This window comes from Plasmodium gonderi (assembly GCF_002157705.1).
Source record: "Plasmodium gonderi DNA, contig: Chr09, whole genome shotgun sequence".
In the NCBI taxonomy this organism is placed as follows: domain Eukaryota; phylum Apicomplexa; class Aconoidasida; order Haemosporida; family Plasmodiidae; genus Plasmodium; species Plasmodium gonderi.
The window spans coordinates 10,165-37,881 of NW_021628934.1; the positions used below are offsets into that span (position 1 = coordinate 10,165).

At 23.0% G+C, this 27,717-nt stretch overlaps 1 protein-coding gene across 1 annotated transcript; it reads left to right on the forward strand.

Moving 5' to 3' along the window:
- Positions 1-4,532: 4,532 nt before the first annotated feature.
- Positions 4,533-6,563, forward strand: PGO_090020 (variable surface protein; the record flags this gene model as incomplete). The annotated part of the gene is made up of 3 exons (XM_028687594.1): positions 4,533-4,583; positions 4,682-6,334; positions 6,426-6,563. 3 exons carry the CDS (start codon positions 4,533-4,535, stop codon positions 6,561-6,563), a joined length of 1,842 nt encoding a protein of 613 aa, XP_028543395.1.
- Positions 6,564-27,717: the final 21,154 nt, after the last annotated feature.

Here is a 27,717-nt window from a genome sequence, read left to right on the forward strand (position 1 = left end):
CTCATTTATCGCATTTGGATTAATGATTCAATTTTCCTATTCAATATGAAATTGCCAGAGAGTAAACTCTGTCTTAATTCTGCCAATAAATAACAAATCGTAGAAAATAGTATAGTGATGGGAAAATGACAAAAAATGGCCTAGTGATGGACAAAGGAGATATATGTGTAAAATAATGAAATAAATAGTGTACACAAAGTTAAGAAAAATACATTTTGCTAAAAATATAATTCAAAAATTCTTGTGTTGTTAAAGTATGAGTGACGTAGCTCAATTTAGTAAATAAAATTAAAATGTCTAAGCCCACCCCCGTTAACACCATATGTATATACAAATCAGTATTGCTCGGAATAAATTGGAATATTAATATGCAGACAATGAGCATTGCCAGTAATGGCAAAATACACTACCTTTTGAAATAGCAATTACATAGTTAAAAGGAGAGCATTCTCTTTTTGGTCAATAAAAAACCAACACTGATGTATAAAATACAAGAATATTTAATCTATTATTTTAATTTACTTTGTAATACTCATATTTGTTTTTTATTTTATTCTTTTTTTCAGTTTATTGGAAATTATTGTGTCTTTTTTTGTAAGCAGATGTTGCTCTATTTTTACATAATCATTATATTTTTATAGTTTGTTAAAATATTAATTTTGAAATCTTAAATAAGATTAACCATAATTTGGTACATTTTATTTTGATTCTCACGTTATACAGTTGTACATAGTACATTAACATTTACGAAATGTTCATACTTTGTTCTAATTATATGTGTAGTCCTTTAATATAATGTTTTTTTTTTGTTCTTATACTAACAAAAATTAATTATATATGCCTATATATATACATATATATAAGGCACATTTCTTTTTATCCAATAACACTGTTTCCCATATTTTAAAAAATAAATGGCATCGAAGTTTCCTAAACTCTATTTTAATAATGATAAATTTTTGAACTTAATAATTTTTTTAATGACCGCATTTAATTGTTTTTATTTTTACTTTTTATTCTATAATTTCATAACGCTTCACACAAATGAGATGATAAAGTGAAAAAATAATATATTTTCAGAAAAATAGGATCCCATAATTATCCACTTTTCATGATACATCAAATAAAAGTAAATTCCTTTTTCACTTCATCGAACAGTTATGCACTATCAAAGAACTACACTGCAGTGTTACACATTTTTATATGCTATAAATGATTATGAATATATAGAAAAAACAGTAATACTTATATGAATGTGTTCAGTTTCGAGTGAACAACTGCAATGTTTGTGCAAAAGACGTTTAAGTATATTTATAAGAGTACATATATATGCACTTAACTGCGTAAATACTAAATATACATCTTTGCTAAATTTGTAATATATGTTTTAAAAGAAATTAAAATAAGTTTTATATCGTATGTTTTCAACAGAAATAATGTTCAACTTATAAGATTTTGTTCCTTAATTTTTAATCATCTAGTAGTATGGGGAAGACATCTAAAATTAATATGAAAAGTTGTCCAACAGACAGATGTGGTGAAATTGGGAAATAAAAAATGCAAAATAAATAGATAACTCTTTATGTGTATGTAATGAATGGGTAAATGTGTATACATATGAAGATTTATAGCATAATGCTAAATATAAATAAAAATTATGTAATATTTTCCTTCACAATAATGTCTATTAATAGGTATACTAACAAATTAATATTTACCCTTTATTGCATTCATTCATGTAATGGACACCATAAAATAAGTGTTACAAGATAAAACTTTTTCAATTTAAATATTTTAAAAAAAAAATAATACAGGGGTGCCACAACAACATAAGATATATAACCAAAAAAAAAAAAAAAAAAAAAAAAAAAAAACATTTCATTTTTTGCTATCTCCACGAAAAATGGTACTGAACATTATGAATAAAAATATTGTGATGATAGCCAATTGACATGCTCGTTTTGGACATAACTCAATTATATAATAATATTTGCATAATTAACAAAAGATAAAGGAATTATTTTAATAAAAGAAAATTAGGAAAATATCATCCTGTACATTTTTTCAAAAAATTGAAAATTTCTATTAAGTCATAGCTTATGTCTTAGATATTCACACTACTGTATAAAATATTTAAGAAATGTTGCATGGTACAACATAAAAAACATGCGGGGCCATGTCAAATATATCACTCATAAAAAATAATACATTTGAATTAATCAAATATGTTTTGTGGAAAAGATAAAATAAAATAAGAATTTTCGTCATCCGATATATATGCAATTAGATGAAATCCCAATGTAGATAATAATACTTATTCTGTTTTACATTTTTTTCTATTTCTTACTTTTTAAATTCTTTATTGGTTACCGCTAAATTTGCATTTAAATTTTTTTTGTCATGTACACAAAGGACATATTTTTTTTCATTCTTTCAATGAAAAGATTTCATCTACATAAGTCACCTAAATGACAGTAGTAATGGGATATTTAAATAATTGTCTCATATACATATATATAAATAATTTATCTTGTCTATTTTTTTGGAATATCTGATTATGTACCTATTTTTCCTACTTTCAGACATATTTAATTAAAAATAAAAAAAATTAATATATAGATCAAAAGTTAAAAGTTAATTTATTCTTAAATAACCCAGAAGAAAAAATATATGTGGTTTGGTTATTTTGGGGCATTTGCGCTTTGTGAGATATGTTGTTTTACTTTATTACATATTTATATTATTTGATAGAGCACAGAACAAAACAGTAAAACTTAGACGATATAATATCCCTAATGTTTAATGCCTAAAGACAATTTTTATGTAGCAGTTACAAAATTATAAAAGTGATCCTTTGTCAGTCCTTCTGAAATAAACTTTTATCCATACAATAAATCTATACTCGTTATTTTGCATATAAATGAATATACGTAATTTTAATAAAAAATTATATATTGCATAAAAACTCTCATTAATAAGTGCATTACAATAATACATATTATAAATTTGATTTAAATATATCACATCTGAGTTATGACATTATATATTAATAATCCTCAATCATATTATATATAATAATAATAAAAATACTGAATTTTAACCGCTTACTGCAAAGCATAAATCCTAAAAACCTTAAGCTAGATATATTATGCAGAACAAATATAATCTCTAAAAATAAAATATATCAACATGAATTCTGATATGATATAATTAAATCTTATGAATTCCTAATTTCTTCTATAGTTTATTAAATATTTATCTATATAAACTCGATTTATATACAAAATAATGTCTATTATAAATATAGATATTAAAAATAAATCAAAGCTCATTTTAATAAATTATTTACATGGATTGATTTATGCAAGTTATTTTAATAAAATTATAATATACCTGATATTGTTATTTATTTTTTCTTTTTTATGCATTCTTCTTACACAACAGATTTCTATTATTTTATTATAATTGTACGCTCTACTTGTTTTATATTTTTTAGCATTATAAATTAATTTTCTTTTTCTTCCTTATCTAAAATGCTTATGATTAAAAAATTAAAAATGAATGATTATTTTAATTTATATATATTTTCTACATAATAACGAATTATATCTAATTCACTTGCTTAATTTTTTCTCATTTTGGTAATTAATGTAAGCTAATAAATAGAATAAATTGCATTTCCAAGAGAAAATATGTAGTTTATGAACAGATTATATATATGTTATAAAAAAATTATATGTAAATGATCCAATCCTACATATTTATTATATGTATAAGAAGATCATAAATGTTTAATTATGATGTAGTGCAAATGTACAATATACACTAAACCTTAAATAAAAAGTTTTAACCACATTTCTTTTAAAAGAATATAGGTTTAATATATTTTTTAATTCAAATATTATTTGTTCATTTCCTTTATGTGTAATAATACGAAAACACAAATATGCCAACGCGAAAGCAGTAATGACAAAATAATGATTGTACAAAATATTGCTTATAACAGAAGTAAAACCAACTTATTTATTCCACATAACATTGTTCGTAAAGAGATATTGATGCACAGATAAAAGTGAACAAGTTATATAAGTATATGTAATAAAAAGTGGTTCTAATTATTGTAAAAGAAAAAAAGTATTCATGAAAAAAGGAACTACAAGAACCACTTTTTCAATTTCTTTAAACTATGTATGTATATGTATATATTTTTTTTTTTTTTTCGAGTTAATTATATTATTTGGTTCCATAAAAGATGCACACACATATATCTATATATACATGCAACTAGTTAATTTTAATGTGGTATATTTTCGTATAAGTATTTGTTGTATATTTTTTTTACACGTAATTCTGTTACCAACTATTTCAAAGTATACTTTTAAGTTTTTCTCATTATATAGTTACTTATTTAATATAACTGTGTAGGTGCAATTTTTATTATTTTAAATGATCTATATATTCATTATTAAAACACTTTAGTGATCTATTAGAATATATTAATTTATATCATTTGATAATATTGTTATCATTGTATGTCTAAACGACATAATCCAATGATACGTTATAAAAAGCTTAAATGTCCTGTTTTAAATGTGTTTGCGTGTAAACATAGCTTAGTTTTTCAAAATTTATTTTTAAACAATGAAAAAAGAAAAATGACTTGTTAGGAATTAATGGGTAGAATATGGCAGCGACAACTATTGTTAGTTTTGAAGATGTCGCAAATGTAACATCGCATAATTGCAAGCATATATATGATCATATTTTGCATGAAATTGATGATAAATTATATTTGCATGAATTAGAGGAAATTTCTAACCAATCCACATTATGCAATGAGTTAAAAATATATCTAAATGAAAAAGAAAATACATTAAAGTCATGTTATGAGAAAAAATTGTTATCAAAACCCTTATGTGAAGAGCAGGAAATAAAAAAGTATCAAGTTAAATGTAATAAATTTCTTGGGTTCCCCATAAATTGCGCATTTCTAGTTAAAGAATCAGTTCATATTGAAGATTCCTCTGAAGAAAAACATGATTATGAAAAATTAGTAATAGCCTCTAGTGATAAAGAAGGAGAACCAATATCGGAAATTGATGCAGAATTCACCGAAGAGGGAGATGTAGAAAGACAAACATCTCCAAATTTAAATCAAGGTAGTGCTGATGTAGAAAGGACAAGATTGGAAAATACAGTTACTGATGCAGTACATAGCGAGTTACCCCCAGATAAATCTCATGGGAATGCTATTGAAACATCTGAACAAGTGTCTGATGAACCTGTCCAAGCCACAAGTTTACTTGAAACTTGTCCACAACATGCATTAGAGGGAGATCAATCCATAAATTGTGAATTAGGAATTGATTCCTGTACACATCATCCACACATTAGTTCTACAGAGGATTGTGATCCAAGTGGTGTATCTGGAGGGCATCATTTATGCCAAAAAATTCCTCATACTAATCTTCAATGTGACAATCCAGTTCATGATACTAAACATGATGAGAAATCTGTAAAAGAGAAATCTTTTTGTGAACAAACTTCCGATAGTGAAATTCCTAGTAATGTAACCCCTCATGTTAGAACGTGTTATGATGTAGATTCAGTTCAACGTGATACTGAACAAATAGGTCCTAGTGGTGCAGTCCATAATCCTGGACATTCCGGTGACGAAGGTAGTAATTTTGAAAAACCTGAACATAAAGTTACTGAAGGTGAAACACGTGATCACAAACCACTTCCTAAAGAAAATAATGGAACTGGATTATTTCCTAACAGTGAATCTGTGGATACAGGTTATTTTATCCAGAATTTTTCACTCGTACATATTGTATATATTATTTCTAAAACAAATTTAAATAACCAAAGGAGTTATTCAACTTGTGTTTATAAAAATCCTCATGTGTCCCTTTCTGAACAACCTACAGGTAATGTTGCTAATGTTGAAAATCCTGCGCCAAATGAAACTTGTAAAGGAATAGTTGGATGTCAACCAAATATTTCACAAGAGCAAGAAAATTCCTCTTTCAGTGATTCTACATCTGGTAAATCTGAAGAATCTGAACAAGTGAGTGATTCACTGTCATCTATAGATAGTACACAACTTCAGCAATCAAGTACTACACAAATGCATACTGAAAATCATAATATAAATGAGATAAATAGTGGTAATAATGGTGACTCCACAAAAATTGTCGTTTCAGTAACAGCCAATCCTAATAATACACCAGAAACATCTAATGAAAAAGGAAACGAAATTCCATTAAAAATATATATCTTAACATGTGTAGTAATATGTGCAATTATTCTGTTATTAATCCTTCTTATTAAAGTAAGCAAAAACTGACGTAATAAAAATGTATATATTATATTAATAATTGCATTAGTTAAGTTTTACAATTTTATTTGTTTTTATTTAATAGTTCACACCTTTAGGAATGATTTCTAACAAGAAAAGTAAAAAAAAAAGAGAAAAAACAAAAGAAAAATTGCAAAAAATACTATTACAAAATCCAGATTCTGATGAGAATAGGATATCTTTTGCATATAGTCGTTTTTAACGCAATGCATTATGATTTGCTTTAATAATAATTATTTTAATTCTTAGAATTGCTAACGAAATAATAATTTATTCCGAAAAAGCTCATTATGAAAACATAATATATGAACTCCTGAACAAATTTTTGACTAATTTTGACTTGTGTAACATTAAATTGTTATCTATGTGTGTTATAGATGTGTAAAAATCTATTTAACAAGTTCATGTAAGTAATAAAAATATTAATATAAATGCGAAAATTAAGTTTATTGAGATAGACGAATAAAAAATTCGCAATTTTATGTTAAAACATAGAAAATTTTAATAATTCTCAGTCTACAGTACTCTAATAGAATAATGCATCGCATAAATATTATTATAAACACAACAAAAATATAAGGGAAGCATGTTAAATTATAAAATATATTAAACAAATTTAAAAGGATTAAAATTTTTACAATGCTTTTATAAATTGTATAAAATATGTGAAATAAAGAAAGTAATACATTAATAATATGCATGTGTAATAAATGTTTGATTATAGTACACAAATGTAATAGACAAATAACAATTTTCCAATAATTTAACAAACAATGATGAATAAAAAAAAAGAATTTGTTGCGTAAAGTTAGATATTATATATTTATATTTATTTAAGGAGGGAACAAATAATGACTAAAAACACTGTAAGGCACTCCCAAAAATACTGGAAGTACATGAAAATAGAGAAACATATCTTACATATAAATTGTTAAACATATAGATAGAAATAGTGGCATTTATTGAATGTTCAAGTAAAATGTTTTATATGAAGTTACATGTGAAGCCAATATTATTATAAGTAAATTTTTTTTTAAGATGTTCTATATTAGAAAATATAATGATGTTTATGAATGCTCCTAGAGTTAAAGGATTCATAATATATTTGTTACAAGCAATAATCTAAAAATATGTTGTGATGATAACTAAAAGAACAAGAAATAATGATATTGCATGAAACTTTACCAAGTTATTTTCTTATACTAACAATTAATATTATTAATATTTTTCTGTTATTATAAGATAATATGTTTTTTCAGTTTATACATTCCTAATAAAGAAGCCTTTGTTTTTTGTTAAATATGTTGTATATATACGAATATATATAAATGAAAAAAATATAATAATAGAAAAAACATTTACAAATATTATAATTATGAAATATTAACTAAATTCATAAATTATTTTTTTTTTTTTGTTAACTATAAACCTATATACTTTTTTATCGTGTTTTTTTTTTGTCAATTTTTTTTTTTTTTTTTTTCACATTAAACTGTTTATTTTTTAATTAAACTTTGTGATACTTCACCTTCGTTATTTTGCTTTCTTCGAGAATACTTTGATTAATACATTTCTTTAACAAAATTATGTTCCTCTAAAATTGAAACAAATATGATGTTCTATAACTGTAACTAGATTAACGCACTTTACTCAAACAAAACAAATCCACAAAATATATAATGTTTATATTAATATCCTTATTTTGGGAGATTATAATATCTTTTGAAATATAAAAATAATTAATATTATTGCTTTCATAAATCGTTATAATGAAAATGTATGTGATATTGTATAACTGTAATTTTAGAAACTAATGTTTCTATTTTAATTAAGAAAATGTGAAACATTTATATTCCACAATACAATCTAAATGTGCAAAGTGTAAATACAGGGATAACTTTAAGCACGATGCAATTCGTTTATGTAAAATTCATCTAACTTATGATGAATATTAATATTTAATAAAAATATGTTATAATTTAAATATTTCTTTGAATTTTCTTCTCCAAAAAATTAACGGCAAATAACGTACAGAGTACGTGAGTTCATTAAATATATATTATATTAAGGAAATCGATAATAACCTACGTCATTAAATGTTAATATCATACATAAACAAATTTTTAATATAGTTCAATATTACATTTAAAATGGATTAATAAAAATATATAAAAAAATATATATCTAACACACATATATATTATTGCACTGTAAAAAATTTATAAACAATTACCTACTGTAAATAGATAAATATCAGTTAAATTGTAATATTATTTCTTTCAACAGATAGTTTATTTTATCACTACTATTTATTTAGTTTATATATTTATAAAACATAAATTGTTCCTTACTAATATTGTACTACATATAGTCAAACTCATTTTTTCATTGTGCAACATTTTTAATAATTACATTTAGAATTTTTAAAAAAACATGATATTGTTGTAATATATTTATATCCACATTGTATACAAAATTTATAAACAATGCAACTTGACACCATATGAACAATATTAGCAACATTTTTCATATAAATATATTTAATATGATGTCATATCACAAAATCGTTTAGTGTTCACATTAATTATACAGTTTTTTATATAGCATTAATATTATCCCTACATCATAAATATATATTAATAATTAAAAAAATATCAATTATTCAGAATAAAAATTATTAAATATATAATTAATATTTTGAAATTAATAAACCACAATTTGTTTTTTCATTTCCATAAGCATTGCTTATATTAAATATATAATACGTATACGAAATAGATAAAGTAGAGAACATATTGATTAGGAGAAATGTTACCAAGTATTATTCCCTTTATATAGTAGAAGCATTAAATATTAATGGAAATGTTACTTTAAGACAAAATATATAGTATAGTTAAATAATATTAATTGTTATATAAATAATTTTGGATGGTCACGGAAATATAATATTGATAGCACCATTTTTAGTACAGTCTTGAGCGAATTACCAGGTGGCAGATAACTATATATTTTTATCATTTATATAAACTACAATTTATTTATACAAACTAGTCAAGCTTTATGTTATAAAATTTTAAAAACATTTAAAATTGATGATAATTGTTAATCATTCTGTCATTGCATCATAATGCTATAACATTAAAATTTTGTTTCAATTGCACTATATAATTAAATGTTATAAAAAAAAATGAAAAACATTCAAAGTTAAGATTTATTCTGTGATAAAAAAACAATAAAAATACATCTGGAAATATGTAGATGACATAAAAAATGAACATAATAACAATTTACAAATAAAAACTGTTTCATTCACCTCATAAAATTAAGCAATGTTCACAATGACATAATATTACAATTAGATATATATAGTACACGTATTTATAAAGCATTGCAGAATAAAAATAATATATATATAAACTAATAAATTCATTAATTTTCTTTACGTACAGAATCAAAGGAAATAATAATACATTTTTGATCATTTTATAAATAGCTACAACTGAGTGCAAATTTGAATGAATTAGCATAAGTCATTAAAAATGTATAAAAAATGACGTAAACAACATAAATAGTTTACATTATGTAATGTTTTCTATTCATATATAATAATGAATGGAATGATAATTAAGTAAGCAGTGCATATATAAATAACATCTCTAATAATATAAAAATTATCCTTGTTTTGTCTCCACTAAAATATATATATATAATATATATTGTATTAAAGTGATAATTTTAATTTACAAAAAAAAGTATGCATATTGACGCAGTTATAATTTTAATTCATCAATTCATGCATGTAGTTACTTTATCATTTAAATGTGTTTTACTCTGAATCAATGCAGCCTTGAAGGGTTTTCCAACAGAATTAAAACGCATTTAATGATAACGGTTTACATAAATGTGCAATAACGGATTAATTACTAGTGTACAGTTAACATATAGAGAAAATAAAGTTAAAAAAGTAATAAAAACTGAAAATTTCAATTTAATAATAGTTGGTTAAATAAAAATTTTCCTATTCTCACTTGATCATTTAGGAATATATAATTTTCTTATAAATTTCATTTTTGCATTCCTATTTCTTAAGAAATATTCATTACGCACATAGGTTACGTTTGATTTACTCTAATGAATGAATTCCATATTATCCCTTTTATTGAATTCTAAAATTTATTAATAATATTTATTTATCATTTCTATTAATAAATTTTTCATTCATGTTTATAATAACAGGTGTCTCCCAACATTCCCTCACATATGTCGGAATAATAAAAAAATATTAGTATTTCTTATTAATTCACATTTTATATTAGCTTATTCTCATAAATGTTTCTGTTTTCAGTTTTAAAAAAAAATGCATTTATATATATTTTCCCTAGCCCTCTTTTTTCTTTTTTAATAAAACATTAAAAGTCCATCTTTTACATGTGCAGTGGGCACCTTTATAGATTATATCCTAATCAAGTATAATATTATTTCTTGATAGAATTCCTCAAACCAATTCTTTAATTTGCATTTTCTTTTTTATCATTGTTTTTATTTTTAAAAAGTATTATTCATAAAAAATTCATTTATATAGTACTTACTATGCTTCTTCTAATATCACCCCTATGTAATATATACTTAATTGCATCTATTGTATTTTAATGGTATATGTAAAATATTCCGTTTTGAAAGTTAGTGTTTTCCCATTTTAATTTTTCATTTATTAATTCCCCTTCAAATTCAAAGTAATCGTAATTATTTTTTTTTTAATTTTATGTTTTATCCTACAAAATCGAGCTCCAAAAGGAGTAAACTAAAAACGTATTCATATATTTTTCATTTGTAATATATGCGTATATATATTTAAAATAATAATGAAATTATCAAGAAATAAATATTTACTAACAGTAGGAAGCTACTTCTATTTGAATATTCAATTTTTACGTACCTTATAGAAAACAAAAAAAATATAAATAAATGATTTTATAAAAAGAAATAAATTTAAAGCATGCCTGCTAATTCAGTTTGTGAAATATGAGTATTCTAATATATTCCGATATTCCATATCTTCTGCAATCACTCCTTCATAACTGTTTTTCCACAAACTTCTATTGCTGGGTCCAAAAATATACTTAGCACATTGTGGACCAACACTTTTCCCAAAAACCTAAATTGAAAGCAAATATTTTTCAGAGGATTAATAATAAATGAAAGCATATAAATTTTCTTGAGGTTACAAAGTTACACTTGGCAGTAACACTTCCAATCTTATCTCTTAACTCTGGAAATTTTTAATCTTATGTTTAAATTATATTAACTTACTGCATCAGAGTCATTCTTGGGATCTAATGAGGAACCTCAATCAAGCCTGCGATGATACTGCGTTTTTCTACTTGGTGATACTCTCCTATTATCGCGTGATCCCCATTTTGATTGAGATTTATCAGCACCAGCTTTTCCCCACCAATGTCATGAACTTTCTGCATCTATTGTAAATTCTGAATTTAATTCATGATAGAATTTAAGTGGATCCAAGATAGTATCAAATTTAAAGTAATGTTTGAAATTAATATGAAAAACAGAATTACTGTAACAGTATTCATCTGTTTTGTATTTTTCATAGAAACTTGATATATGTTCCATATAGGCATGATAAAGTTTTTTTTTTCATCATCAGAAGAAATATGCTTTTTAATAACATCATAATTTTGGAAATAATCGTGTAGATCCTTTTCTTCTTTTCTCTCGTGCATTTTTCCTTTAAAATCAAATTTACAATTAGAAGTTTTATAGTCATTATTAATTTGATCTACTATTTCACTAAGTCTAATAAAAAGATCCAAATAAAAAATATCATGAAATCCAGAATCCAACTTTTCCCACATTTGACCATATCCTCATTAAGTTAAATGAGAACAACTATATGTGCTCTCATCATCCTTAATTTCATTCATTTTTTTTAAATTCCTTGCAAACCTTATACAAAAGCTTTTAGCATCCGAATTATATGTTTGAAAATGTGCTACTTTATTGCAATATTTATCATATAAAAAATTAACATCAGAACTATCCACGTTACGATTGAATTATTTGTAAGTTTGATCTGATTTCCACTCTTTTAAAATTTCTTCCTAAAAATAAAAAATAATATAAAAACTTAAACTCTCGTTTACATATAATTATCTCTTATATGTCTTACTCTAAATGAAAAGTTAATATGAGACAATGTGTGTGTACATAATCAGATTACAGGGGAAGAAATCAACATTAAAATTTTACCTTGTCTAGATGTTCCATATTTTATTGTCAGTTATACAAAATAGAAAAAAAAGTAAAACAATATATATTATTTATGTACTATGCTATATATAAATGTAGATGTACTATCTAGATGTATCATTGCCTTTCTGTACACAATCAAGAAAAATAAAAAAACGACTATTACAAAAGATGTTCAAATAATTTAATTTTGTGTTTATTTTATTGTAAATATGTTGTAAATGCCATATCAAATGAACATTTTTTTTTTTTTTTTTGAAAATATTATGACAAAAATAGCAGTGTGTCCCCAATAGAATGTGATACATTTTATGGGAAATTACTATTATATAATTTATTAACTTATAAATTTTTTATAAAGTTATTTCTATGGTGAACTATAGAAAAAGCTATCCCCATGTTTCACACATTTATTTAATTAATTCCCAATAAATTATTTTAAAGTTTGAGCACTTCCTCTAAAATGTTCATAAATAAGCAGGATTCCCAGTTAAAAAATAACAAATTATAATGTTTGTAGGAAGCATGATATTTATAGTTCATTTTTTCAGAATTCAAAATTATACATTTTATTGCCCCCTCAAGAGGTAGCATACATTTTCATGATTTTTTGTGTCTTTTTTAATTTGTTGCATAATCAAGATTTTAAATGAACATTATTATTCTATAGGAAAAACCATTACGATATAGAAAAATTAGATTCAAAGAAAAAAAAAAAAGTTTTATTGTGTGCATCGTTTCAACGATTATCTACATTTTATAATTACAAAAATGTGAAGTTAAATCCATGTGTTTATTCAATGTTTATTTTTTTAATTACATTTTATCACATTAAAGAATACATTTTTTTTGGATTTATATATCTTAACGTGATTATGCAAAAAAACATGGAAGTTCTAATTCGTCAAATTGAAAATACACCTGAAAATTATCAAAACACATGAACTAAAAAATAATAAAAACAGGGCTATAAATTTTATTTATAAGTTTACAATCGTAAAAAACATTTTAAACCACACTTTAATTAAAAGTTTTTATGACATTATCTATAAAATTTATTCCATTTCTATAAAAAATATGTTTATAGAAGTCATATAATTTTTCATAATAAAAAATCTAATTGTGAAATATTGGATTGTCCATTGTTCAGAATTATGTACACTTAAGTATTACAAACTATTTTTTAGTGCATTAGTAACAATAAGATTAAATGTGTGTAATTCATTCATAAAAAAAAAAAAAAATGGTGAAATACAATTCTTAAAATTCCTTGTTTTTGCATTATTCCAATATGATACCTTAAAAAAAACAAAATACATATGATATACACAAAACAGTTCCCCCATCTTCATTAAATTATCAAAATAGACTTAATAAACATTTCTCCATTTGTAGAAATATGTTATTGTTATACTTAGTAATGAGTCAACCAATTTATTGGTTTTAAAGTATGCACAAAATAAAGCAGAACAAATAATGGAATTTTTTTCAAATAATTCTTTAGACGCCTTTTACTGAATGTGACCAAAAGAGTAAAGAAATTAATAAGCATTCATGGAAAGAAATGATTAATGTATTTAATTTTTTTAAGGGAAAATTTTTTTTAATTAATGATATATTATAAAGAATATCTTGATCTTTTTTTAATATTATATTTTTTTTTTTTTTTTCGCTTATTTTAATATTTAAAAATAGAAACATATATATATTCTTCTGAATTACTCTGTTGTAATTAACTTTATAAGATAGACAATATTGATGCAAATTAGTGCTTTTACAATGATAACCTATTCAGGCTCATCCATTCTCCCTATTTTTTGATTACATTTTTTGAGTAATTCGAGGATAACTATTTATAGTTTTCATAAAGATATCCACTAATCCGTTTTTTCCTAAGCAATTTATTCCGTAACAATAATACAAAGAGGTAAACTAATTTCATAATTATAACATGTTTTATGCATTTATTTTATAAATATCTATAGTTTTAAGTAAAATATTCTATAAATTGTTAAACAATATATATTTTTTTTCAAGCTAAATTGACATTTTCCTTGATATAAAAAAAAAAAAAAAACGAAAAATATGCCCAACAAAAAGTTGATCAGTGTTATAATACGAATAAAAGATAATTGAAATATGCCATTAGTTGATATTTATAGGTGACATATATCTGTAATGTATTCATCATATACTATGTCATCATAAATAAAATGGTTCCCCAACTTGTTAAGCTTAAAAGCTTGTTAAAAATCCCTGTAATTATACGCTTTAATATCAAAACATGATAACATACTTTTGAGCATAGCATTGGTATCCTTCAATTCGTAACTTCTATGATATTTATACCTTGTCGTACCATATGTAAATAAGTATGAAAAAGAACAGCTTATTGTAAACCTAGTATTTTTAATGAAACATTAACGTAACACAGTTGGTGCCATAATAAAATGTCTTTCACAACCTCATTTTACAGAATGACGAGAAAAAGGGTGTGTGTGAATTATTAACATTTTGAATTGTTTTAAAATAAAATAAATAGAATAAAAAGAGTGAAAAAGATTAATCTAAAGCGTTCTAAGTTTATGCAATGTTCATATTTTTATACATTGATCAATTATGATATCCTGATAAAAAATGCAAGTACGTAAGATACATAACAAATACATTAAAAAACCTTCGAAAATATAAATATATTTTATATTAATTTAAATATATTATAGTGAAATTAGAAAATTTAAACTTTAAATAACACTTCTCTTGTCATTTATTATAAGACATAATTATAGCAGGATTATTTTGTAATTTCACATCATAACACAGTAATAAAAGACATTATGAAATTTACAAATACTCTATATTCTATAAATTATGATATCATTTAATGTTCTAAGTTTGGATATTTTTAAATGAACTTGAATAACATCTGTATATTTATAATAAGTGTTTTTTAAAAAAATGAAATAAACTATATGAAAAAAGAGTTTTATTTTTAGAAAATAAATTGGCTCTACAGCGCGTTACAATTCATTTCCATTAAAAGAAATATGTGTAACTACCAATTAAAGTGAATTTAAATAAAAATATATATACATGTTAAATGATAAACACCTAAAATACAACAAAAAAGTAATTTAATATTCAATATATTAATTATCTATTACTTACAGTTTTTAATAGATTAAACTGTAAAATCGAAATTTATATAAACTTGTAATCATTCTTATTAATTATATACTCATAAACAATTCCAATATCGATACTAACATAAAATTAAAAAATTATACAACACAAAAAACCTAGTTTCAAGTAATAATCATATTATTCATGCTTTCACCTTTAATATATATGATAGGTAATATATTTTTAAGCATCTAGATTACAAATTGATATGTATATCTAGACACAATTTTTAGGTTTTATTCATCCTTATAGTCTTATTTTACACCAAGATGGTTTTTATATATTACTGGGTAATTATATAAGATTAATGATAGGTAAGCTCTACATGAATAAAAAGTATTTTCTTATGATTTACTTTTTCCTATTTAACATTAGATAAAAATACACTATAAAAATCATTAAGGTGCAATTCATATATCTATTGCTATTTTTTTAACTAGGGAAAAAGCATACAGTTTGTTCTTAGCTTACTCATAACTATTTATGATATGACATCACAATATTCCTTTGTAAAAATGTTATTTCACTGAAATTTTATAAAAAAAACTTATTTTATTTATTTTTTTTTTTTATTTAAAGATCATTTTCAAATAATAACAAAATAATTTTTTTTATAAATAAGACATAATAAACTTCGTTATTGTTTTATATATAATTGTATTAATAATATGAAGGATCATAATATAATAAAATTATAAAAACATTAATTAAAATGTAAAGTAATGATAAAAAATGATAAAGAAATGTTCATGACTTAAAAAATAATTGATTCGAAAATTGTTCTAAATGTTATAGAAAATTTTAATTAATAGCATGACTTAATTCATTTTATATTACCATTCATTTAAAAGCGAGATAACATTAAAAAAATAATTATCCCTAGGCTCAAATTAAAAGAAAGTTTTCCATAAAAGAAAGCATAATTATAAATTAAAATGTAATATTCATAAATTTTCAATTTTAGCACCAGGAAGCAACATTTTATTATAAATTAAATAGAGGTTTAATTATAAATAATCTAGTTATTTTTATTGAATTTTTTAATTATTAAACATTGCATCTAGAAAAAAAAAAAAAAAAAAAAAAAATATTAATTAAACAAAACTAAATTCCTCAGTAAACCCAAATATAATCATTGCCTCTCTATAGATAAAGGAATTTCATTAAAACTAAAAAAATGTTTATAACATGCACCTAGTATTAATATTGTCAACCATTAGTCCTATATATCCAAAGCTCGTGTAAATTATACCTGGACATAACTTTTTTACAGTACCGAATTAATACTATTGTTAAAGTATTTAAAATTATGTCAAGATGTAATTTGTTTTGTTTCATCATTTGTTTTTTAAATATATTAAATTATACATTATTATTTACTTTAATAAGTGATGTAGATAAATTTAAATTTTATTAATCTTTAACTATTTATTCCGTAAAAAATTCAAGAAAGCTTTGCATAGATCTAAAAAATGGCAATTTACACAGAATACATGTATTAAATATATATATATATATTTTTTTTTTTTTTTTTTTTGAGGTATTTTTTTTGTCCAATGTCATTTTTTAATCATATGTAATTTTTATTATTTTTTGTTTAGTTATTATTTTCCCTCCACCCCCAAAAAAAAGAGGAAAAATTCTACGTGAATCATAAACTTAATTGCTCGTCTACATTTTTATACAATTCTTCATAACATTTTGTCCCCTTTATTTTTATTATATATTTCCCTCTAGACAAAATATACATTATTATAAATTCAGAAATGCATTCACGTGTGATAAAATTTATTTTAATATGCATGCTTTAAGCTATTTATATAAAAATTCTTAATTCAAAAAACTTATAAATATAAAATAAATAATTTAGGGAAATATTTTAAGAGTAGAATATTATTTTTAAAATAGAATTTCAACAATATTCGTTGTGCCATACAAATTGGGGGTTTTCCTTTTTGTACAACTTACGAACTGAACATTTTTTTACTAATATAACAAATGGACTAATTTATATTACTTGTAATAGCGTGAACTATATAATTAAATTTTTATTTTTAAATAAACAAGACACTTAGTTATATATAATTACCTTTTAGGGCAAAGATATATATTATATCTTAATGGAACGAATGTTTTGGTGACTCAAATTATATGCCTTCTATAAAACTTTATTGTATAAACAACATAAATGGAAATTAGTTAAAGACGCCTAATATTGTATTAATGTTTATGGTGGCATTGTAATTATAAGATGAAAAAAAATATGATAAATTTTAAAGAGTCATCAGAAAAATGCAGAAAAAGAATATATCAATCAGTATCTTTTAAAAGTGATAAATTATGTTTACAAAATAGTAGCACATGCTTAGGGCCTAGCAAAGGATTGATAAAACATAATAATAAGTGTTCCCAACAAAAACTAATACATAAATTATTTAACGTATCTCTAACTTTCTCCTAGAATAAATGTTTGAAAATGTATGTCAAATCAGGAGTAATATATATGTCCTTTTTGTTGCAATTTACTACTGCAATGACAAATGGGGAAGAAAGTGAAAAACAAGTAAGCGAAGTACTAAAAGGAGTTGCAAGTAATGTATTTAAGGGAATGTCGTGTGCTTGGGATAAATTTGGAGATATTTTGGGGACAATGTGCGGTTACATTTTTATTAAGGAAGAATCATGTAAAGGGCGTAAAATTAAATCATTAGTCTTAGTTTTTCTTTTACTTCTGCTCTTTCAAATAATTTGTTATATATACACTATGGTAAATAACAATTCATTTAAATATATATGGATATTAAATAAGTAAGATATTTTATAGACTACTTTTTAAAAAAAAGTGTAATTATAAAATATATATATTATAAATGTGTGTTCTGTTTTTCATTTTTACATTAGTTATGCAATTCTTTCAAATCATGTTGTAAGAAAAAAAAAAGGGATAAATTATCTACGAATTATTATGACCCACATAATGGAGGACCATATGAACAAATGTACGATGGAGACATGAATAATGGAAGGTATGGTGGAAGCATGCAAGAAACATATCTGTATTCAGGGGAAATGACGTCCCCCCAAAGTCATGAACAATCAGAAAAGAAACAAACTAAAAAGAAAAAATCAAAAAAGAAACAACTTCAAAGTGATGGACCTAAGGATGGAGAAAATGAAACGCAACTTAAGAAAAAAAAAAAAAAAAAAAAAAAAAAAAATACTTCAAAAAAAAAAAAAAATGGAAATGACTTCCCCCCAACGTCCTGACCAATCAGAAAAGACACAAACTAACACGCAACACTCAACATCGCAACACCTTCCAACTCATGGCACTAAGGATGGAGAAACTGACCAGAAACTTAAACAAAAAACAAAAAAAAAAAAATAAAATCCCCCCAAAGTCATGAAATAAAAATAAAAAAAAAAAAAAAAAAAAAAAAAAAAAAAAAAAAAAAAAAAAACTTAAAAGGGAGGGACCAAAGAATGGAAAAAAAAAAACCAAATAAAAAAAAAAAAAAAAAAAAAAAAAAAAAAAAATACTTCAGAAAAAAAAAAAAGTTTAGACGATGGTAGACTTCAGATAGCATACAGTGCAATGTAAAATTAAATAATAATAATACAATTTCATTGTAATATCTCATATAAAATTATTAGCTATTATGTAAAATTTGTTTTATTTCTATTTTTTCTTTTTTTTTTTTTTTTTTGTGTATAAAATAATTTTTTGTTTGTTAAAATATAGTGTTTGAATATGTGTTAAATTTTTCTTTAGAATATTAATATTGACAAAATTTGTTTACTATGAAAGTTTCATTAGAATTATATTCTTATATAACAATTAAATGAATGTTTTATGTTTTATATTATACCATAAGCTATTTTAAAATTACTGTGTTTTTATTTTTATTTGCTTATTTATGTCGAAAAACTAACAAGATATGGTACGCATTGTTAATTTTTATGTATAATTTTCTTTTTACGTAGGAAAAATAAAATACATTTTTTTTTTTTTCAGTTACATTCATGTATTCAAATTTAATACTGTAAAAATACTAAATGTCTACTAAGAATAACCGTTGTTTGCTCCGTAATATAATAAATGATGTAACTAAATTTTTCATCAAAAAATATATAAAAACGAAGTTTTTTGTATTAATAAAAATTATAACAATATGTTAACTAATTACATATTGATCTAAATATTTAAAGACGATTCTAATAAATTAAATTGAGAGCGCGTTCTTAAAATATGTGTAATCCCATTGTTCATTATTTATTATTCTTAAATTAGTCAATAACAATGTACGTGTTATGTTTATATATATATATATATATATATATATATATATATATATATATATATATATACCAATGTACACATCCATAAAAAAATTATTTTAAAATAAATTAACATTAAATCTGCTTCCATTTACTCCTATTCTGCATTTATTCTGTAAATGCAGCACTTCGCAAATTAATGTATATTTTTTTAAAGGATTTAGAAAATAATTTGCATCCCTAGTTGGGTTCCCCAATAATATGTTGAAACGTATTGTTTTGTTTCAATTAAGTTGCAGTAAATACTGTGTAGCCTTTAAATAGCTGTTAATTATTTCTTCATTTGTTATTCTGAAAGTATTTTTTCATAATAAAAAGTAAAAAGTTCATCTAAATAATGAAAAAGGTTAATTCCTGAACCTTTACAACTTAAGACCGTTGCTTTGCATTTTACTAATAATGGACCGTGTGCACAGCTTCCGAATAAATTAAATTAGTGTACGCATAACATTGTTACAGATGAAGTATCATTTAACTTCTTCAATTTGATATTAAAATCTTGCATAAATAATACTATAACCAAAGTTTTAAAATTAATGGAACCATGGCATGTTTTAACATTACCAATTTTAAACTCAGTGGCCCAAAGTGAAAACACAGATGAAGAAGAGCAGAGTTCTATGCAAAACGATAAATATAAGAACGTTTTAGTGTCAATTTTCGCAGGCGGTATTGTAAAAATTCAAACAAAAAATTAAAAGACTTCATATGTGAGGAAGTTATTTACATTATTCATGGTATTCATAACTTAATTTAAAACGATATTAGTTTAACAATTTTCAACTGCCATTTATGCTTTCTTCTTATCATTTTCTATCACTTTTATGGTTTAGTACTACATAAATAAGAAGTGCTATTTAAAAGATCTCACATTATAAAATAGGATTTGTAATTTATTTTTATAATAATTTTAGAATAACAAAATTAACCTCCTTATACATGTGTTATCTCATTCACTTTTATGTTACTGTATCTTATGAATAAATTCATCTCTTAATTGCAGAAAATCTTGAATATAACTCAACATAGTAATGATGTGTCACAAGGATTAGAAAATGGAATGTATATAAAGAGAATCTATTCAGGATAAAATTATGTGGGGAAAATATATGAAGAATCAATACTACAATCACAACTTTACCAAAAATCATTGATGTAACCTCAAACATTGCGTACACGGATGTTTCATGCACTAATGCTAACGCCTCAAGTACATCAACCGTCCATGGTAAATCCACAGTTATATCAAGGAAATCTTCAAGAACCAGCAACTAAGAACACAGAAGTGTAAAAAAAAAAAAAAAAAAGAAAAAAAAAAGAATCATCCAAAAGCTCCTTTAAATCAGAACACATACAATTCTGTAATTGCACATATAAGACATCATGCACTGTAGAAATGACATATAACGGAAATATATGTATAAAAAAGAACTTCAGTTTAATTATATTAATCGAATGTTAACAATTATGTATTGTGTCCTTTTTTTTTTTTTTTTTCAAATAAAATAAATTAATAAACTACCTTTAAAAAGAGTAAATCTTAAATAGCATAAACATTATAATTTACAAGTAATTATTTATACAGTTAAACACACTTATAATACTTTATCAGTTTTTCCTAAATCAATAAAATTATTAAACAACAGATTTTATTAGTTGCTATCCATATAACTATTAATTGCTTATATCTTTTTTTAAAACATGAATACATCCCAAAATTGTGGAACCTCTCTCTCGAGTTATCCAGTTGAAAAAAAAAGTTGTCTATTAGGTGAATATATTAATGAAAACGCAAAAATATCACAAAATTATGTAAATAAGGGTTCTTAAATATATATCACAATAGGTCGTTAAAAAAAACATTTGTAAATAATTAGTATTATTATAAAAAGATTACATATAGAAAAAATAGATAACTTTTGTAGTATTAATAATTAACAGAAAAAAAAATCAAAGAATTATAGAGAATATGGGCCAATTTATAGGTTTATTACTTATATTAACCCAGTTGTCTAATAGATTTATGAATACAGGAAAATTTCTATATGAAGTCGTATAAATAATGCATTTTTTTTTTGTGAAGAAATAGGACACTGAATAATGTGAAAAAAAAAAAAATTATAAAATTAATTGCACCGTTTACATATAAAAGTCCGTAGTTATTTCATGGCATAGAAAACTCATTGGTTTAACTAGTTTATTAAATTAACTAAACAACCGTAATTTTCATTTGTGATATGTGCAGTAATAGAATATATATATAAATTTCTATTATAAAATGTTAATCTGGTGAAAAGAAAAAATATAAAATTTAGCAATACCCTTTTTAATGAAATTAATTAATATATCAAATATTCGTTATATAATATAATAATGATAACCAAAAGGATGTTTTATTAGTGCTACGATGGGATGTAAAGGAAAATATATAAGACAAAATACGTATGCCATGTCATATATATTTGAGTTTGTTAGAAGTTGGCGAACATTTACTTTTTCTAAAGTAATTACTTTCGTATGTTTCGAAGAATTAATTTAAACTAACACATAATATAATTAAAATTTCTTTTTTTTAGATTCCATTTTTTTTAAAATTGTAAAATTTTAAGGAACATATAATTCTATAAACTTATAATTTGTGATACATTTTTAATATAACTAACATGCTACAATAGAAAATGCTCCTTAAATATTATATCATACAATATTATTTTTTGTACTAATTAAAATTTCACATTGGCATTTTTTTAGCGTGTCTAATTACATTTTTAAGCCTAATTTGAAACTAATATAACTACATGTTCTATATGTTTTTAGTTATTCATATTTTGCCTACAAATGTTCAAAGTGTAATATATCACAACACATAATTTCACACTAAACAAATACATAGAGTTTTTAACATTATTTTCGTCACTTCAAATAATTGCCGTTGTATAGGTACACAGTTTTTTCACAAACATAAATTCAAAAAGTGTACTCATTTATAATTTTAGATGACTATAATGATTGTGATTTTATTTGTTTATTAATTGATAAATGATAAATTCAGAACAATTACTAGTTATAATTAAGACTAAATTATAAATGATGATGCTTTTATTACGAATTATATTAAATTTGTTAAGTGTCATATTATAGCAAAGAATGGGTTTATTTTAAGTTCTATTTATTTACTTTTTGTAATTAGGTTTTAAAATATGCGAGTAATGTAAAATCCCATAAACTTAAAAAAATGGTTTTTCAATATTCCTATTTTATATATTTTTTTAACCTATTGAATTTTTTTTCTTTCGATAATAAGCGATTTTCTAATAGTAGCATGAGTACTGGATGTTTCACATAATCTAATTTATACATTATCTTAAAAAAAAAAAAAACTTATTATACTTAAGAACTAATGTATCATTAAATAAATTCAATAAATAGCTAATATAGCAAAACATTGCCTTATTGTATACTTAATTTATTCAAAAAATGTCTTACCACCTTAGAGGACTCATTTTAAGTGTGCAATTTGCAAAAAGTTCATGTGATACATGGCATTTTTGGAATTCATAAAATTACCTTCATTTGTACCCTTCACTAATTGAAAAATAAGGTCCAATATTTTAAATGGAAATATTTGTTGTGTAAAACTATTGATATATTTTTAACAGCTTATGTTTCACAAAAGGGCCAATACAATGCCTAATTTAATATATATCTTTTTTAATTTTGTTAGAATAATTTGACATTTTGTTTAACCTTTCGTTGCATTTTTAGATAATAACACACGAAATAAATGCATTACCATTTCATCATTTTGCCAATGAGTAAATGATTAGACAAAAGTACAACAAATAGTTGAATTCTTATTTCAACAACATAATAGGTTTTCTAAAATATACATATATATATTAATAATATATGTTGTCTATGTGCATTTTTACTTTTTATTATCATAATACTATTTTATCCCTTTTTCATCATAAAAATGTATTATAAAGGAACGCATTTATGTATGACATGAAGTAAGTAAAATTTTATAACGTAATAACTGTCAACAAAAATAACAAATTGGTACGCGTATGTCTTTTTTTTTAAAATGGTATACACATTTATTTAAACAATAATACTATACATTATTAATTTCTTGTCCATACAGATGTGTAGTGTATATATATATTTCTTTTTTAATGAGATATATTTTATATAAGTTTTTAATATAGATTACTTTTTTTTTCATAATATGTTAATAGTATACTCCTAACTTAAAGGGAAATTATTCTATAAACTTTTTAAAGCTCCGATTTTAACTTTTTCACAAGACAATATTACATTATAATAATTTGTTTAGAAAACTTTGTTATAAACAAATATAGAATATAATTGCAATATTATTCAACCTTCAACTTGCAGGAAATTTCTACAACATTCCCTTTAACAAAATGAGCAGTGTGCTGATTATGTTAATGCATATTATAAAAAAATACTCTTTAGGTCGAAAAAAGAAAAATAAAGGGGTCCATATATAAACACAAATGGACATAAATCCCATAAGAAAAAATTGAAATAAAAATTTTTAATAATATTTAAACATCAAATTTCAATTTCCAATTTTTTAATTCTTAAACAAAAGGTTCCTTTTACGTGAAAATGCAAGACAACAAATTTAAAGAGCCATTTAATGATCATTTATAATTTTAATATGACGTGAAGAAATGTGCTGAGAATTCACAAAAAGTAAGAGGTTTAACTTTTACCAAAATGTACTGTGTCACATAAACAAGTAATTAAATTTATATCTAGCTGTTGATTTTAAATGAATTTTCTTGTCCACCTACACATAAGAAGATTCTTAAAATAAGATCCCCTTACACGTAATTTAAATTACCTTCTAAAGCATTATCATTAGCTTGCAGAAAACAAAACAAAAAAAAAATAAAATATAATAAAACAAGCAAAACTTAATTTCACATCAAACAAAATAAAAAAAATATATATATGCAACAATAAAATAAATATAAAACATTTCAAATATATAACATATTTGGTACACCTTTAAAAAAATCAAATTTATGTAAGGCACATAAAAGTGTGTTTAAAGTCAAAATGGATATTAATAATTTAAGACCACTACAAAGTGATATTTATTTATAACACTCCTAATGAAAACATCTTAAAATAAATTTTTATTATATGTGTTTATAAATCAATAAAAAAATTGTGTAATACAAAAAAAAAAAAAAAAAAAAAAAAAAAAAAATGCGCCTTATACATATAAAACATTTATTAGAAATATTTAGAAGTTAAAAAATAACTACAGTGGCATGTAAGAAATAGTGCAATCTATCTTTATATGGTAATCCTCAATTACGTGAGCTGAACCTTTCCATCATGAATTTCAAAATTATGAATTAACTCTGACACATGAATCCTTAATTATTATAATAAAAATGATTAGAACTATGAAAATACCACTAAATTTTCTCATATATCTATTTTTCACTCTATGTTTTTCGAAGAAAACATATGTTTCATAAATTATCCTCTGCAAAATTTCGCGGAATGTGCTTTTTCATATATATAGAAGCATTGGAATATTACCAAACTTTTCATGGCACCTTTTATTAACATTTACAAAACACACTGATGAAATAACTTATAATATATTCAGGCAAATATAGTGCGTACTTTTTTTTTTTTTTTATCACACATGTAAATATAATATTAAAAACCAATAAATTTTGAAGTTATATTTAATATGTTTAAAAAAAAAAAAAAATACTTTTAAAAAATATTCCGGGTAAAATTCTTTAACCTAAAAAAAAAATGCGTTAATGAAAATAATTAAAAATAAATAGATGATTTTACTTTAAAATTATTTTTTAACACACTATATATAAAATAAATCGCTATTATATTTTATCTTTTTTATTACCAATTTCTTTCGCTTATTATGCATTCCTGAACTAATATTTTTTAGCTAAAAGTATTATCTTCTATTTAAAAATAAATTAAAATTTTAATAGTAATACTGAAGTACATTAATTTTCATAAAGTGAATCTTTGTAAGCAATACACAAAAAAAAAAAAAAAATTAATAAAATGTTTAATGAAGATAAAATGTAAAGAATTTCAACTAGTATCCTATGTTCACAAAATAAAATAATAAAATTTTTATGTAGTTACATCAATAATCCTTTTCGTAAAAAGAATGTGCTGTAGAAAAAATTAATAGGTGCAGAACATATATTACTTATATACCCATTCATAACATATACACAATAAAATTATTACTTTTAAATAAACGTGTAAGTTATTTATAGAATATTGTTGTTGTCACATTGAAATAAATATATATATATTTATACGATAAAAGAGTTATTTTATGATATATATTTTTTTATATTACTTATACATATTTAATATTTTGCATTCTACTATTTTATACAACAACAACAACAACAAAAAAAAAAAAAAAAGAAAAAAGTAAATACTAATATAGAGTGGATAAGCTTCAATATGCTATATATCTCATCCAAAAAAAAAATTTTTATAAAAATTAAAAATTTTATAATAATCTATGGAATATATACACACCCCAGGTCATTCATTGCGCAAATGTGACCCTTTAATTTCTCTCAACTTATATTTTTTTCTTTTGTACTTATACATCCAGAATAAAATGGAAAACCTTTATGAATTGAAGCGGTAATGATAGTTTTGCATTTCTATCTAATTTTTTTCACTAAGCATGTTGTATTCAATACTTGAATATAATATATCAGATAAGAAAGATTATTAAAGCATCCCTTCTTAGATATAATTGCTTAACCATTAACTTATATTACGTAAGCGCATTAACTCTAATGCGCATATTTATATTTACATATATATGTGTATATGAATATACTTTTTCCCCAAAAAATTAAATATGGGGACAATAAAAATAATTTGAGGAAATCTGAACAAGAAATATTACATATTTCGAAACTGTACGTTATAAACATATTTTTTCGAATAATCTAGTAGTGCCTATCATTCATACACAAAGTATACACTGAAGGTTACCTTAACAATAATAAACGAGATGGTTAACGTTTCTACAAATATTAGGAACTCTTCAAAGAGATTCAATACACTGAAGGTACAAAGGTTCCTCTAAATATAAGCAAACATTATTCTATGGTCTATCCTAGATACAGAAATAATATTTAATTATAGAAATAATTTATACACCTTTTAAGAAGTCTTATTGTACTACATACCTAAATGGAAAAAAATTAAGTTTTTCTATAACTTTTTTAGTATTTGAAATTTTTTTTGGACAAGAAATTATAAAAAAAAGTAGAGAAGAAGGGGCTTAGTCATTTTGCTGTGAAATGTAAAACGTGCAACCATAAAGGAGTGACATGATAATTACGATCGGCTATATTAAAAGAAATGTGAAAAATATGCAGAATTCACTCAATAAATTAAAGTTGTAATATTAAGAATTATTTCGCAAATGGATTATTATGCGCTTTATTTTTTTTTATATTTTTTTTTCGACGTAAAACGAGGTTACAAGAAAAATTATTAAA